At 49.1% G+C, this 16797-nt stretch overlaps 2 protein-coding genes across 2 annotated transcripts in view; one reads left to right on the top strand and one right to left on the bottom strand.

The window, feature by feature from the left end:
- Positions 1 to 16797, top strand: part of LOC139684162 (uncharacterized) — a 1455962-nt gene that overhangs the window by 716773 nt on the left and 722392 nt on the right.
- LOC139684161 (uncharacterized) overlaps positions 1 to 16797 on the bottom strand; it is a 1434678-nt gene that overhangs the window by 756921 nt on the left and 660960 nt on the right. Inside the window, 1 exon segment of the mRNA XM_071579762.1 lies at positions 3408 to 3875. Coding sequence (XP_071435863.1) covers positions 3408 to 3875 — 468 coding nt within the window.

The raw sequence follows: 16797 nt of genomic DNA, 5'->3' as shown, positions 1-16797 counted from the left end.
CAGGGCAGGGGCTGCTGCTCTTTGGGCCTTTCTCTGCCCCGGGCAGGAACGCTGCGTGGGACAGCAGCACGGGGGGTGCAGCTGCTTCTCCTGCTGCATCCTTTGGTGGGCAGCTGCAATCACTGGCAGCAGCAGATTCAGAGGGCAGCTGTGCCCACAGCAGGGAGTGTTGGAAAGGAGAGTCATTTACTTGGAGCTCAGGTGCTGTTCAAGCAGCACCTCATCATCCAGATCAGGTTCCTCTGCTCCACAGGCAGCTTAGATCTCATCTCCATAATGTTTCTCCCTGACACCAAATAGTCAATAATCCAAGTCTTCCAGTGATTTACCTTAAAAAAAAGAGGGGGACTCCAGTTTTTGTAACTAGTTTGGCTCTGGCCCACCAAACAGGTTTTGGCCACAAGCGGTTTCAGGGCACTCAATTCAAAAAGAGGTAATATTTCTTTTCATGGGGTACTGATCTCTTTTAGCTCAGCTCTGTCCCTTCAAGCTATTTCAGGGCTCTGGCTTCACAAGTGGCTTAGACACTGACCACGTTACTGAATCTTTTTCTTTCAGAGCTGTTAGCCCCCAAGAATTTGGTCATATTTTTCACCCCTTTGAGATTATTCTCATTTCCAGAGCCAAACCCTTTCAGTCCAGCAGAGAGGCACCAATCATTCTTCTTCCCAAGTTGGACTGCTGCCCATCACTGGGACAGGGACCTCCTGGTGTTCCTGTCTCTCCTGCCACGTCAGGGTTACCAAGGCCAGTCCCTAAATGTTTGGAATCTTTCCCGAGGCTCCACGTTTCTGCTCCATTTATTGTGATGGATCTGGGTCTCCACAGGAATGAACCAAAACACTGATCACCAGCTTAAACCAAGGAAAGCCAATTATTGAAATCCCATGTTACAATATATGGACTCAGGGACTGGTATTCAAGGCAGGGGCAAGAGGAACTGGTTACCTCCCACACATGGGGGAGGCATGGGGGGATGGCTCAGGGCTTTCGACCTCCTTGCAGATGAAAAACAGACCTATCAAGTAGGGGGGGGGGGGTTGTGGGGGGGTGAGAGTAGACAGAGGAATACACATATGCAAACACAACCAGTTTGTAGTGTTCTGGTGCCTGGGCCTGCCAGTCCCAGAAGATCAGGTGTCCTTTGCTTATCTCCAAGCCTTGTTGTTCAGGAAATTTAACTCCACACCTGCCAGCCTCAAAACTCCCTTTCCTACAACAACCCCTTGTGGGGACACCAGGACCAGCTGCATCTGTCTCCTCCTGTGCAGCCTCTCCATCTCTCTGCCCTGCTGGGCACACTTGGGAGCAGCTGCCCCTTCTTAAATGGTGTGTGTCTGTCTGACACTGCTGCTGGACAGAGAGAGGCCAATTGGTCTCCTCTTGTGGCACCAGGGGCAGCCACTGCCTCTCTGTGCTGCTGACCAGTGCCAGGCAGAGCTGGTGATTCTCTGACTCTCACAAAGTCCCCTCACTCCTGCAGCGTCACAGTGTCCCCTGGGTTCCAGCAGGCCCTGCAGTGTCACAGTGTCCCCTGGGTTCCAGCAGGCCCTGCAGTGTCACAGTGGCCCCTGGGTTCCAGGAGCCCCTGCAGTGTCACAGTGTGCCCTGGGTTCCAGAAGGCCCTGCAGTGTCACAGTGTCCCCTGGGTTCCAGGAGCCCCTGCAGTGTCACAGTGGCCCCTGGGCACTCTCAGGCCTCACATCGCACAGCCCTGACAGTTCCCTCACCTGAAATATTGGGGCTTTTGGGGGCTCCATAACAGAAGGAAGAGATTGAGCCATTGGAGAGTGTCCAAAGGAGAAAACAAAGATGGGCAAGATCCTGCAGGGTCAGTGTGTGAGGAGCAGCTGAGGGCACTTGGGGTGTTCAGCTGCACAAGAGGAGACTGAAGGGAGAACTCATTGCAAGTACAACTTCCTGGGCAGGGGCAGAGGAGGGGCAGGCACTGATCTCTGCTCTGTGGGGACCAGGGACAGCAACCAGGGAATGGCCTGCAGTTGTGTCAGGGCAGGGTTAGGCTGGATCTTAAAAAGAGGTTCTTCCTCCAGAGGGTGGTGGGCACTGAACAGACTCCCCAGGGCAGTGGGCACAGCCCCAAGGCTGACAGAGCTCCTGGAGGGTTTGGATGATGCTCTGGGGCACAGGGTGTGACTCTTGAGGATGGGCCTGTGCAGGGCTGAGGGTTGGACTCCATGATCCTTGGGGGTCCCTTCCCACTCAGCACATTCTGGCATTCTGTGACACCAGCTGGGCTGATCCCAGTGCATGAAGAGCCTCTTCCCCCAGAAATACTGTGGGTGCCCCCAGTGTAGGGAGGGGTCCCAGGCCCAGAGCAAGATGCTTGAATGAAGAGGGGACACCTTCCCGCAGGTGGGATGTCCATCAAACAAGCCACTTCTAACAGCGCAGAATTGGGGATTATAACCTCCCTCAGCCCCCAGTGAAGCCACGGGGTCACTGCAACCCCCAGAATGACGGGGAGCTCCTTAGAGCCATTTAAAACTTTGAAAAATTTGTTTAAAACAGGAGGAACAAGCCCCGCATGGAGTCATCTCACCAACCCCAAAACTGCAAGGGGTTCACTTCAGGCACTGAAAATTAAGAGAGGGACCTCCAAAAGATGTTTATAGTCTCCTAAATTCGCAGAAAGAGCAGATCCCCTCAAAACAAGCTCCCTGCATCCCTCCCTGTGGGGCCCCACTCCAAGTGCTAAAGCCACATCCCCCCCCACTCCCTCAAAATACCCCACTAAGGACAGGAGTGTACCCTAAAAACTCCCTCTCTCATTCCAGACTTGCAATCTCATGGCTGCAAACCAATCCATCCTCTTCCAAGTCTCATCCCAACCCTCGCAATCCACATCAAAGCTCTCCAAGTTTCACCCCAAGTCTCACGGGCTTCTAATTCCCCATCTCTAATTGCTGACACTCCATGGTGGGTTCAGGGAGGAATTGTGGGGGTTGCTGGATTGGCCCATTTTGGGGAGGGGCTGAGTAATTCTGAGTTGGGATGGAGCTATTTTGGGGTGGGATTGAGGCATTATGAGGTGACAGATTGAACCCTCTCAGATTGTGGACTGCAAAATGATGGAAAAATTCTCTTGACCTGGATGGCCCGATTTTGGGACAACTCCCCCAAAACCCACTAGAAATGAGAATGCTTCCTGAATATCCTTTTGAATCTCAAATTCCATCCCTAAATGCCAGCGAAATACTGAGGGTTTAGGTGTATTTGTTCAATTTCTTTATTTTTACTTCAGTTTCAGGTGATTAGAAGTGATGAAGATCTAACAAATGAAAACCAAAGACAAAAGAAGGCATATATGAGTGTGCAAGGGGTTGGGTTGAATAACTCATAGAGAGGCAGAGCAATCGACAATTTGAAGTTGACAATTTGAAGGTGACCTTCGATCAGTGAATGAAGCTTCTCTCACAGCTGGGGCACTGGTTGGGCTTCCCTTACTGGTGGGTCCGTCGGTGTTGGGTCAAATTAGAGCTCTGGGTGAAGCCCTTCCCACACTCCCTGCACTTGTAAGGCCTCTCCCCAGTGTGGATTCTCCGGTGGGTGACGAGGGTGGAGTTGTCTTTGAATCTCTTCCCACAGTCCGTGCAGTGGAAGGGCCTCTCCCCTGTGTGTGTGCGCTGATGACTGAGGAGATGAGAGCTGGTCTGAAACCTCTTCCCACACTCGGAACACTCATAGGGACGTTCCCCGGTGTGGATCATCTGGTGTCGGATCAGGTTGTAGCTCTGGGTGAAGCTCTTCCCACATTCCAAGCACTTCCTGTGCTTCTCTGTGTGTACTTGTCGGTGGATGAAGAGGTGGGAGACCTGCCTGAAGCACTTCCCACATTCCAAGCACTTGTAGGGCTTCTCCATAGGGTGAAACTGAACATGGATCTCCAGGTTAGAGATCCACCTGTGGCTCTGGACGCCTTCCTGGGACAGGATGGGCGGCTCCTCCTCAGAGCAAATTAGGCTGGGATTGAAGGTCCTCCTACTGGGGTATCCCTGTGGCTTTTCCTCCCCGTTGACTTCCTGTGCCTTAGAGCTGTTCAAAACGGCCTCTGCCAGCAGGTTCTCACAGGGGAACTTGTCCTCCATGCTCTCCATGCTCAGCTCGGGGCCTGGGGCAGGAAAAAACATCAGTCAGGGCATTTGCCTCTGACCCACAAGGAAGGCCAAAGACATTCCCCCAAACCCAGCCACGGCAGGACTGCGTCGGCAGCGGGGCTGTCCTGAAGACGGGGCCATGTTGGGCTGGAAGATGCAGCACAGGAGAGGGGAAAAGGGGCACTGACTTCCTCCTCACCTGTCTGGGGGTCTTGGGGCATCTTCCTCTTCCTTGTAGCCTCCTCCTGCATCCTGTTAAGGTTTGGAAAAGAGAAATCCTGATCTAAGGGTAAATAAAACATGTTAGCAGGTTGGTTGTGGGTTTCTACTTGAAAATCCATCTCTAGAAAGACACCAGTGTCTCAGTTTGAGATAATTTGCAAGAGAGAGTCATCGTGGAGAGAATTTTCTTCCTAGTATACCCTCCTCAGGTTTCTGCAATGCAGAGAGAGTGAACAAATACATCTGGAAGGAAGGGGGAAAAAACCCAAACTCTTTCCCAAGAAGAAATGCTGAAAACAACTCATAAACTGGGCTAAACAAACTCAGGAGGAAAAACTTCCCAGCCCACTCTGTCCAAAAGAATTAGTGCCCAGCCTCCTCCTCCCATAAAACACACATGGCCACAGCACAGAGACGGAATCGCTCCCCTTCCATAGGATTCACCTTCCCCACACCCCAAAACCCTGGCAGGAACCTTGAGAGTCAGCACTGCAGTCAGGCTGTGCTGCTGGGACAGGCAGTCAAGCCAGTGGTCCTCACCCAGTGGTGTCTGTGGTCCTGTCCCAGTGGTGGTCACAGCTCAGATCCTTCCAGAGGGTGGTGGAAGCCCCAAGTGAGGAGGTGTGCTGGTTTAAAGGTAAACTGGCAGGAGAAATGAACACAACACAAAGGAGATTATAAGTCAGAGTTACAACTTAATGACAATATTACAAGAAATGCAATGGCAGAAAGAGAAAATTTGGTTTTCACCCACAAAAGCCCAGACCTTTAACTGAGGCCCCTGGAGTACAAGCACAAAAGGGGTTTCTTAGCCCCTGTGCTGAACCCTGTGTGGTTCCCCAAAGTCCAAGGGAAAAGTCCAAAGTGGCAAACCTGTTGGAGCAGCTGACAGTTGCAGTCTGGTGGAGAGTGGTGGTCACAGACTGGTTGAAGGTGGTGGTCTCCTCCTGTCGAGGTGTTGGTCCTCCTCTCAATCCAACGAGTGTCCCCTGAGGTCTTCCCCCAAGATATGTACCCCAGGGAGCAGCCAGTCCCTCCCTCTGGGCAGGGAGTCACACAATGGGTGATTAACTCTGGGAGTCAGGGGGTATTTTGGAACCCTTGATGGCCCATTAGCAGCCACGCCCCCTCAGGCTGGGTGTCAAGGTGCTAACGACTCCCTGCAGGGGAGTTATCCCAGCTCTTATCTCACAGATGTCTTTCACACCCAGCTCCCAGCCTGAGGGGTCAGCTGTGCCCTGGGCAGCTGCTGCAAATGCTCCATTGTTAACAGTTTTTGGGAAATGAATAGAGGGTGTGGAATACACAGCTTTGATCATTCACACAGGGATAAACTGGTCCCACCTACTAAACTAGGACATGTAAGACAATTTTTAATTTTTTATTTAAAATTTTCAGGTACACAATGAGCAGCATCAGCCAAGTTTTCTAATTAACTGAGGAGCCCTTTTCCTAAACTGTGTTCATCTGATAGAGTTTCAAATCCCTCATTTTTGATTTAGATTTATGGAATGATTCTCATTCAATTAGATGCTTTTTTTAGGCCATCACCTACAGAATTGCTGTTGTGAATTATATTGATTATAGGAAAGCAGAAGAGAAGTAAATGGAAAGGAGAAATGAGAGCAAAAGTTATTTCTTTTTTTCAGTGTTCTCTGAATTTTTTATACTAGTTTTCTCTTTTTGTAGAAAGGTTCAGTGTCCTCCCTCCTGTGAGGGAAGGTAAACACTCATTAAACAATAGAATTATTCTGGCTGAGCAAAGGCAGAAGTGCAAGACCAAGCCTCAGCCTGCTGAGAGATGAGGTTTGGCACTGGCTGTCATAGAATTCCATAGAGAAAATAAGAACAATAATAATTTTAAGGTGGGATTGAGCCATTTTCAGTGGGATTGGGCTGCTTTGAGGAGACAGATCAACCCTTCTCAGCTTTTGGGGTGCAAAGGTGGCAGAGAGTGGAATGTTGATGGTTCAGGGCTCCAACACTCTCCAGCTGCAAAAGCAGTGGGTGCTTGGCTACCCATGGGCAAAGGAACCACCCAGGAGCAGAGGGGGGAACACCCACCCCTGGAGGGGACAGGCTGGGCTTGGAGACAGGGAAGGAAAGTGGTTTTTTCTGCTTTTATATCACTACAGACAAGAACCAAAACTGCTCCAAACCTACTTTCCATGCACACAAAACTGTTCTAAACCCTACATCTACAGATATATTGATAAAGTAAATCTAACCTTTCCCATGGGGTGGATTAAAAAGAATTTGGGTCACCCTCACCTTCAGGAGTCAGGTCAAGTGCTGGACATGGGGGAAGCTTCTGGCAGCTGCTCACAGAACCCCTCCCTGAAGCCACCCCACTACCAAAACCTGGCCATGCAAACCCAATGCACTGCCCAGCATGAAACACCCAGAGCGTGGGCCAGCAGGTCTGTGCCCAGCATGGATCACCTGGAATGTTGGTCACCAGGTCTGTGCCCAGCACGGAGCACCTGGAACGTGAGTCACCTGGTCTGTGCTAAAGAAATTTTGGTTATCAAGTCTTTAGCCACTTTGTCCACTGATGCTTGAGGAGATGTGAGCTGCTCTGAAATATCTTTCCATAGTCCATGCACTTGAAAGGGAAGTTCCCAATGTGGATGTGTTTCATCAGCTTAAATACTGCAGGGAAAAACCCAACACCATTTAGGGTCAAATATTTTCCACAAACAAAATTAAAACTTTTAGAGTTTAGTTGTTTATACCAAATCCTGTGGGGGTTTTCTTGTTTTGTTTTGTGCGTTTTGTCTTTTTTTTTAACTATTTAATTGCTGAGAGGTTCAGAAAGAGATACAGAAAGGTTGAGGAAAAGCCAAGGTTGCTTTTAGAAGCAAATAAATATCTTACCACCAGAAGCTACTTTTCTGCTGAGATACCCTGTGGGGGAAAACAGTTTCCACCTTTTTTTTTTTCCTTCTGTTTCTCTGTCCCTTGTGATAGATATCTCTGGCCCCAAGAGGCTTGGAATGCTGTCTTTGGATATGTAGAGTTGTTGCTCAGGAAAAGGTATTTTTTTGCCTTTCTCGGCTGAGTAAAATCAGGTCCACATGAGAAGGTGAGAGAGGGAAGTAGGGAGAGATTTTCCATTATGGTAACTGGTTTGCTCTCTTTCCTTTTCCCTCCCCGAATTCTCAAGGTGCCTTCTCTGAGTTTTCATAGTGTTCCAGAAGGTTCCTACGTTATTTTTGGCAGGCAGCTACGAGCCCAACAGCAGGAACCTTTATGGCAGGCAGGCTCCAGCAGGATGCTCTGGCAGGAAGTTTGTTTGGGAGCTTTTAGCAAACTGTTGACAGAAAACCTTTCAATAGGATGTTTTTGGCAGAGAAACAGTGGAGGAACATTGTTCCTTGTAATTGTGTATTATGTGAGTGTCAGAGGGGACACACAGGAGTCCCCACTGATCCATCCTGGGGCTGGTTCTGCTTCTCCCAACCTCGGCTCCTCCCTGAGAGGTCCTCCCAGGACTGTTCCTCACTGCCCCCCTAATAGTTGGGACTGGTAAGAACTGGGAAGCTTTCCTGGGAACAGTGGAATCAGGTGGTGTTAGAATAAAAGCAGGGACTGTAGGGACATGCAACCCCTCCAAAATCAGCACAGGGATGGGAGTGGATGGTCCATGTTGGGCCCGAGGCCACAGAGAGGGGTTGTGGCTGCTGATGGCTCAGGAGCTCTGTGGGGAGAGAACAGAGGGTGACACTGAGGTGGGGTAATCCCCTTGGAGGGCACACATTGGGGGTAGGGACAAGATCACCAGCAACCCCCTCCCTTTCTGGCAGAGGGAGGAGCTGAGCCGCAGCACCAGGGAGATGAAGCCAACACGAAGCCCCCAATCCCTGTCTCTGTCTTGCTGCAGGCAGCACGTGGCAGCTCTGGGAAGTCTGGGGGGGTCTGGACCTTCCAAAACTTCTAACTGAGCCTCCAGGACATCCCCAAACTCCTTGACAGTTGCCCTCAGCTCACCCAGGACCACCTGGAACCTCTTCCCACCCCCTTCAGGATCCTATATCCTCCATCCCACATCCCAACTGGGATAATCCAATCTCACTCCCAGCAATCACAGGCTTCTCCCGATCTCCTTCCAATTCTTCTCAGTCCCACAAGGACTCCCAAAAGCCCCTCCCAATCCTTTCCTAGCCAACCCTGGCTGCTCCATATTTCCTTTCCAATTGCTCCCTGGACCCTTCAAAACCCATTCCAGTATGCCAAGCCTCCTAAACCCATTCCCAGTAATTCCCCAAGGCACCCAAATCCCTCCCAGTTGCTCCCAAGGCTTCCCATACCATGTTCCATGACTCCCTAAACCTCTTCTGGACCTGTCCATTCCCTCCCCAAAACCCCCTGAATTACCACCAGGTCCCTCAAACTGCCTGCCAGTTTCCCAAGGCTTCCCCCACCTGCTTCCCAATTATTCTCAGGATCCCCAGCCTCCCTCCAAGAGTCCAGGCCATACCCCAGTCCCAGGTGAGGGGGTGCTCCAGGCTGATGTGCCCCACCCAGCAGGTGAAGGTGATCCTTCCCGAGGAGATTTCCAGCATCACCAGCAGCTGGTGGGTCCAGTCCATGTTGGGGACAATATTGGTGGCCACCAAGAGCTCCGAGAGCTCCTGCCCACCCTGGAACCACCTCACCTGTACCTGGGCAGGGTAGAAATCCATCCTGGAGCAGAGCAGGGACCTGGGCGGACTGGGAGCTCTACAGAATCAGTGAGGTGGAAAAGCTGGTGGGCACTGGGAGAGAGGCAAGGGGGCTGCAGGGACACTCAGAAAGACTGGGAATGGTCTGGGAAGGGTTGGGAGAGGCACTGAGAGAGACAGGGGACATGGGGTGACACATGAGGCTTCCTATTCCTTATTCATTCCTGGGGACTGTTCTGTCATAATTTCCCAAACCTGGACCTTCCAATCTCTGCTGTTTGGGCAGGATCGTGCCCCACGGTGGGGCTCCTGGGTCCAGAGGAGGAAGGAGAACAACAGGTTTGGTGCCCAGGATTGTGTCAGGAGGTTCAACAGCCTGGGGGGTGTGTTGTGGCCTGGCAGGTTTCTCTCTGTCCTTGCCTGTGGGGTCTGCAGGGAGCAGTTTTTCCTGCCCTGTTTGCACTCTGGTGCTGCCCCACTGCTGGGCCCCTGGGCAGGTGGATGTTTCTGACCTGGGCTTTTCTCACACACAAGATGTGTGTGAAGGACACTGAGGTGTGTTCTCCTTCCCCAAATTCTGCGTACATACCTGGTCTTTTCCTGGAGCATCTCCTGCCAAACTGGGTTCTTGCCTGATTGAAAAAGAGCAGAAACTGGGTCATTTGCAGTGGCAGTTGTTGGGGGACCTGCCCTGGTCCCTGTGGCTCTGCCTGTGGGGACAGGGAGGGTGTGGGGATGTTTGCTCTTCCACGATCCCAGTCCTTGTGGTACAACTCTGTATTTGGTACCACAGTGAACTTCTCTGATGAAGGCTGAAAACGATTTGCAAGTTTGAAAGATTCCCAAGTAGGTTGATAGACAAGGAACAGAGCTGCATTTTGGAAGATATGAAAAAACCTAAATTTCTAGATTTATCAGTAGCAAGACAGGGCCCACCCAAGCCCTCAGGCTACATACTGGGTCGTTACAGAACACTGGGAGACACAGGAATGTTTGTGTCTCCACACTAATGACTGTCTGATAACTGTGATAACTCCCCTCTGGAGAGCCATCAGCACCTTCACACCCACCCTGAGGGCTCATCTCTGCTAATGGGCCATTAGGGGCTGGAGCAATAGGCAGCTCAGATAACCCAGACCATCAAAGAGTCCAAACCAATCCCATGACTTACAGGGTCAAATCACCCATTGTGAAAGTCCCCACACTGAATGAAGTACTGGGCATTCCCACTGGAATCTGAGCACCAAAAATCTTTGGGTTTTGGGATTTCTGGTATCACTGTTTCCTAGAATATATTGTTGTCCTTCTTTTAAAAAATTCTTCATCACTCTTCAGTGCTGGGGTGGAGGCGGCAGGAGAAAATGTGGAGAATGAAGGAGTGGTTACACAGAAATCTGAAATAATCCTGTCTTTGCAAGAGTCAGACAAAAAAAATTGTATTTCCAGAAAAAGGGAGACTTAGGCCAAAAGGCTGCAGCAGGAGCATTGCTTGCTGCTGAGCTCCAAGACAGGCTGCAAATGGTGGCACTGCTTTGCTGCTGAGCATGGGCATGTCTGAAAGATTCAGGTGGAGCTTTGGAATGTGCAGGAGAGAGGGACAATCTTACAGGGAGATTTGCAAGTTGTAAAACCAGTAACAAAGCCTTGTAACTCAAACTTCCTGTGTTCAGGGGAGGAGCTGAGAGACAGTGAGCCAGTCTGTTGTTGTGAGAAAGAGCAAAACATCAGGTTTGCATTGACAGCTGATGATGAGGAAGGAGCAGATTGACCCTTAATTAAAGCTGAAACCACCAATGTGTGCCAGGGTCAGCAAACTGCTGCTAAACTGGCACTGTGTGCGGCTCCCAAGATATCAAAGCCTGGCCCTGGATCAGGGGAGATGGAAATCCAGTCACTATTAATGCAGTGGGATGCTGAGGGGCTGGAGACACTTCCCAGATGGCACAAAGTTAAACCACTGGAGCAAACGGAACACGTGTTATCTGCCCAACTGATAAGGTCAGTTCATGGCTCCAGGGGGAGAAGTAGAAGCCTGCTAAGAACCTTCAAAGAAACCCAGCATAAGGGGCAGCTCTTGCTGATTTTTTCAAGATGTCTCACTGTCTCTGAACAAGAAATTAATGGGAGGAGACCCACTGAAAATATGGGGCAAAAAAACCATCAGTGCATAGAGCACTACATGGAAGAGGAGTTAAAACTCTACCTGAGAGATCCCCAGTTCATGCAGTCAAACCACTTGATTCACTAAGGAGTAGAGTTTTTGGGGAGGTTTGTGTAGTTTTCTTTTTCCAGGAATTCCAGCACTCCCCACTGAAGATCAAAGGAACCAGCTGGGACTGGGGGAACTGCCAGCAGATGTGCAGGAGAAGGCTCCCAGAAAGCAGCCAAGGGGTGATGAGCATCTTTCCCTCAGGATGTGTCACCTTTTCATTGTCAGCATTTCAGACTCAAGTTGCTGCTTTAGGAGCATTATCCCAGCCTGCCTTTGAATAATCAGTCTCTATTTGGCCAAATTTTACCTTTTCTTTTTATAGTGACCTGCCAACATGTGAGATGGAGCTGTTTGTAATCAACAAAACTTTTATTCGCCCCATAATTTGTAGTAATTAATATTTTTGTTGTTTGGTGGTGTTTTCATTGAGAGGGATGCATTGGGAGATCAAATATTAGCAGGACTATATTTAAAAACCCTTTTAACCTTTTTTATTTACATTTGCTAAATTAATTTATTCTTTATATTAAAAATGTGGAATGGAGTGGAATAATCTCTTAGTCTTCTCTTATGGAGAAATACTTACATTTCAGCCACTTGTGAACTAAAAAAGACAACCCAGTTTAATTTAAGGGTTTGTACAAGAGATTTTGCATATTTGAAATCATACATTTATGTAACAATATTCCCAGTTCTTCCTCAGAAGTCTTCAGATTTATTATGATAATTTGTCTTAATTTTACAGAGATTTTCACATGTGAACTAAAAGATCTCAACAGAATAAAAGAAACTATTCCATGGGAAATGGTTGAGACCCCCTCCCTAAATCAGAAGGAGTTTCAGCTTTGGATTGCAATTGGGACATGGATAAAATACAGGAAAACCTTTTCCCAACTCTCTAGACCTGTAACCAGTTTAGGGAATACTTGCACTCTGCACCACTGACATTTCTCAGTTGTGGGTGCAGCTTTGTGGAACATTCATTGGAAAGGAATGTTGTGAAGATAAATTGTGACAGAGAAGAAAATCCCAGAAAAGTCGACCTGGACTCTGTTTTGGGGGACCCTCAGCACCAAGGAGACAGCAGATCCAGACCCACAGGACACCACGGGGTTCCATGGAGTGGGGATACATTTCCTGTTTTAACTTTTCTCTGTCACCCTCTTTCCCTCCCCCTCTCCTTTTCCTATTTCTTTCTATTTCTCTTTCTTTGCCTCACATTTACTCTTAAATAAAATCCATCCTCTTGACTTTGGCATCTGGTCCTCTTTGCACCTTAATTTGGGCAGAGACATTTCTAATAATTTTAATAACTGGATGATAACCCCAATCAGAGCCCCTTCACAGCACAGATGGAGAGAAAGTCCCCACAGTGCACCTGAGAGGTGTGTCAGGGGAAACCGTGTGGATCAGTCCTGTCTCAAGCAAAGGCAAACCCATCTGTGGGATTGATTTTGCTCAAGGACAAAGTTGCACTTGGTGGGTAATTCAGAAAAAAAGGGAAACATGGTTTGTACCTTAAGAGGAACTATTTGTGGTGTAAAACTGTCTGTTCCATTGTTCCTATTTGTGTATAATATTGGATATAGAGGTGCAGAGTTAATGTGTTATTCAGGGCATACTGGGGAAAAGGGGAAAATAAAGAAAAGGGAATAGAGTCGTGGATAATGTCCTGGGTGACACAAAACTTCTGGTATCCTCCTTCTCTTTCCTCTGTTCCCCAAAATGCCTGCTAATTGGGAGTGGGAGGGGAATTTGAGATTAAATAAGGGTGGTCCTGTTCTCCTGGCAGAAGAATGTGTGCCCAGGTGTGAAAGGCTGGAATGCTGATGACTCAGACAGTGCAGGTGGAGCTGATGATGTGCAAAGTGACCCCCAAGGTTCTGAGGGTGTGCACACCTGCCAGCTCAGGCTCCAGGTAGGTGTGTTTTCCTTGGCCTTGCACAGGGACTGAGCTGTGATAACTCCCCCCTGGGAGCACTGAGACAATTCCCACTCATGGCCTGGAGATTTTCACCTCTGCTAATGGGCCATCATGGATCCAGCCTATTTTTTTCTCTCCATCTTTTAATAACAGGATTAATAATAGGGGTAGAAGGGTGACGAGAAATTATTTGAAGGAAAACCAAATATTTTCTTTCCTTTGGCTTCCCAGCACAGCCATGTTCTCCAAAGGTTCCTGGAGAAGGAATCACAAAACCACCTTCAGAGAGAAGCTGAGACAAATATTCAAGAGTTCCGGAGACCCTAAAGAAAAGTCCTCAGTCTCCACAGGTCCCTCAGAGGAAACTGTGCTGCTGTCAAAGGCACTTTGGGGCAAGAACATAACGCTGCTCTCACTGCACCAAAATAACAGCATGTCCCGGTTTTCTGGTCTTCTCAGGGGTGAGGATCCAGCAAAACATGGAGTGCAATGGATTAATACACTGACCCAGTTGCATGAGCTTGGACCAGTATGGACTATGAGGGGATAACCCAAACTGTGGATTCTGCTCACTCTGTGGCCTTTCTGATGAACTGTTAATAATGGATCATTTGCAGCAGCTGCCCAGAGCACAGCAGAACCTTTTTCATGATTTCATTTGGAAATCTCATCAATAATCCACTTTTTAAACCCTTTTTAATGAATACTGAACAAAACTAAGAACAAAACCAAGGTGAGTACAGTGCTGGTTGTGCCATGCTCGTTCTTTTGGCTGCAAACCAATCTGGTAGCAGTCATCAGTCTCCTCTCTTCCAGACCACAGAATGAAAGAGAAATTCAAGAGCTGGACCTGTGGGCAAACATCTTGACCTCACAGCAGTATCATTCAACCCAGATGGAGTTTGAAAGATCAAGACAAGGATTTCTAAACAAATTCATGTATAGATCTATTCTTCAGGAATGTGTGTTGTTTTAAATCCTGACGTGAATTTTCAGGTTCCAGAACAAAGCTTCTCCTTTTATCCAAGACATTGTACAGCAGTTCCAGGTTACCCAAATTCCTCACTTCTCAGAAACACACTAATAGCAAAGTTATAACATCAAGAAAGTTAAAACTAAGACAGGAATCAGTCTGGCAGGTGACAGACTGCTGCTTTATTCAATAAGCCTTAGAATCTTCTAACTTGCATTTCATTGCCAAAGAAGATGATGGAAGAACTGCAGCCCATATGCAAGTGTTACAAGTCTATATTTGGTACCACAGTGAACTTCTATCATGAAGGTCATAAATGTGTGTGATGGTTTAAAGGTTACACTGTGGGGAGAAATGAAGACAAATCAAGGAAAATTAAAAGTCAGGGATGGAATATATTTGAAAGATTACAATAAATGTAATGATACAAAAAAAATTTGTTTGAAGCCTCAAAAATCCAGTTGTATAACGCAGCCCCCTGGGGCATGAACATTATTGTGTTCATCAGCCACCCTTCTGAATGCCACGTGGTGCCCCTGAGTCAACAGTAAAAGGAAGGGAAACCTGTTGGTGAGGATTATCGTCACAGTCTGGTCGAGAGTGGCAATTGCAGCCCAGTTTTGTTATTAGTCCCTACCTGGATCCAACTAGTGGTATCAGAAACCCCAAACCCCAAAGATTTTGGGTGCTCAGATTCTACTGGAAAAGCCCAGTACTTCACTCAGGGTGGGGACTTTCACAATGGGTGATTTGACCCTGTAAGTCATGGGATTGGTTTGAAGTCTTTGATGGTCTGGGTTATTGGAGCTGCCTATTGTTCCAGCCCCTAATGGCCCATTAGCAGAGATGAGCCCTCAGGGTGGGTGTGAAGGTGCTAATGGCTCTCCAGAGGGGAGTTATCACAGTTATCACAGCTGAGTCATTGGTGTGAAGACAGAAACATTCCTGTGCCTCCCAGGGTTCTCTATCACCCAGCTTGTAGCCTGAGTGCTTGGGTGGGCCCTGTGGTGTTACTGAACAATATATACTTTTAGGTTTTTTCACATCTTCCAAAATGCAGCTCTGTTCCTTGTCTATCAACCTACTTGGGAATTTTTCACACTTGCAAATCTTTTTCAACCTTCATCAGAGAAGTTCACTGTGGTACCAAATACAGAGTTGTACCACAAGAACTGGGATCCTGGAAGAGGAAATGTCCCCACACCCTTCCTCTCCCCACAGGCAGAGCCACAGAGACCAGGGCAGGTCCCCCAACAAGTGCCACTGCAAATGACCCGGTTTCTGCTCTTGTGCAAACATGCAAGGACCCAGTTTGGCAGGAGATGCTCCAGGAAAGGACCAGGTATGTCCAAGACAGAATTTGGGGAAGGAAAACACACCTCAGTGCCCCTCATGCATATCTGGTGTGTGTGAGAAAACCTCAGGTCAGAAACATCCACCTGCCCAGGGGCCCAGCAGTGGGGCAGCACCAGGGTGAAAGCAGGGCAGGAGAAACTACTCCCTGCAGACCCCACAGCCAAGGGCAGAGAGAAACCACCCAGGCCACCACACACGCCCCAGGCTGTTGAACCTCCTGACACAATCCTGGGGACCAATCCTGTTGTTCTCCGTCCTCCTCTGGACCCAGGAGCCCCGCCGTGGGAAACGATCCTGCCCAAACAGCAGAGATTGGAAGGTCCGGGGTTGTTGAGGGGAGACAGAACAATCTCCAGGAATGAATAAGGAATAGGGAGTCTCATGTGTCATCCCATGTCCTCTATCTCTCTCAGTGCATCTCCCAACCCTTCCCAGACCATTCCCAGTCTTTCTGAGTGTCCCTGCAGCCCCCTTGCCTCTCTCCCAGTGCCCACCAGCTTTTCCACATCACTGATTCTGTTGAGCTCCCAGTCTGCCCAGACCCCTGCTCTGCTCCAGGATGGATTTCTACCCTGCCCAGGTGCAGGTGAGGTTGTTTCAGGGTGGGCAGGATCCCTCAGAGCCCTTGGTGGCCAACAACATGGTCCTCAATAATGAGTGGACCCACCAGCTGCTGGTGATGCTGGAAATCCCCCCAGGAAGGATCACCTTCACCTGCTGGGTGGGACACATAAGCCTGGATCACCCCCTCACCTGGGACTGGGGTATGGCCTGGACTCTTGGAGGGAGGCTGGGGATCCTGGGACTAATTGGGAAGGGGGTTGGGGAAGCCTTGGGAAACTGGCAGGCAGTTTGGGGAACCTGGTGGTAATCCAGGGCAGTTTGGGGAGGGAATGGACAGGTCCAGAAGAGGTTTAGAGAGTCATGGAGGGGGGTATGGGAAGCCATGGGAGCAACTGGGAGGGATCTGGGGGCCTTGGGGGGTTACTGGGAAGGTGGATGGGAGACTTGTCGCACTGGAATAGGTTTTCAGTGGTCCAGGGAGCAATTGGGGAGTGAGAGGGACCATCCAGGTTTTGCTCTCAAGGGGTTGAGAGGGGTTGTGTAGTGTCCTCAGGGGGTTGAGAAAAAAAAAAAAACTGGAAAGATTTTAGGGGAGCCCTGAGGGTGCTGGGAGTGAGGTTGGATCATCCTAGTGGGGATGGGGGCAGGGGTTTTGGGATCCTGAAGGTGCTGGGAAGAGGTTCCAGGTGGTCCTGGGTGAGCTGAGGGCAACTGGGAGGGGGTTTGGGGATGTCTTGGAGGCTCAGTGAGAAGATTTGGAAGCTCCA

This window comes from Pithys albifrons, chromosome 33, assembly GCF_047495875.1.
Source record: "Pithys albifrons albifrons isolate INPA30051 chromosome 33, PitAlb_v1, whole genome shotgun sequence".
Classification (NCBI taxonomy): domain Eukaryota; kingdom Metazoa; phylum Chordata; class Aves; order Passeriformes; family Thamnophilidae; genus Pithys; species Pithys albifrons.
Note: the sequence above shows the minus strand (reverse complement) of the source record. Positions and strands in the feature narration are given on the sequence as shown.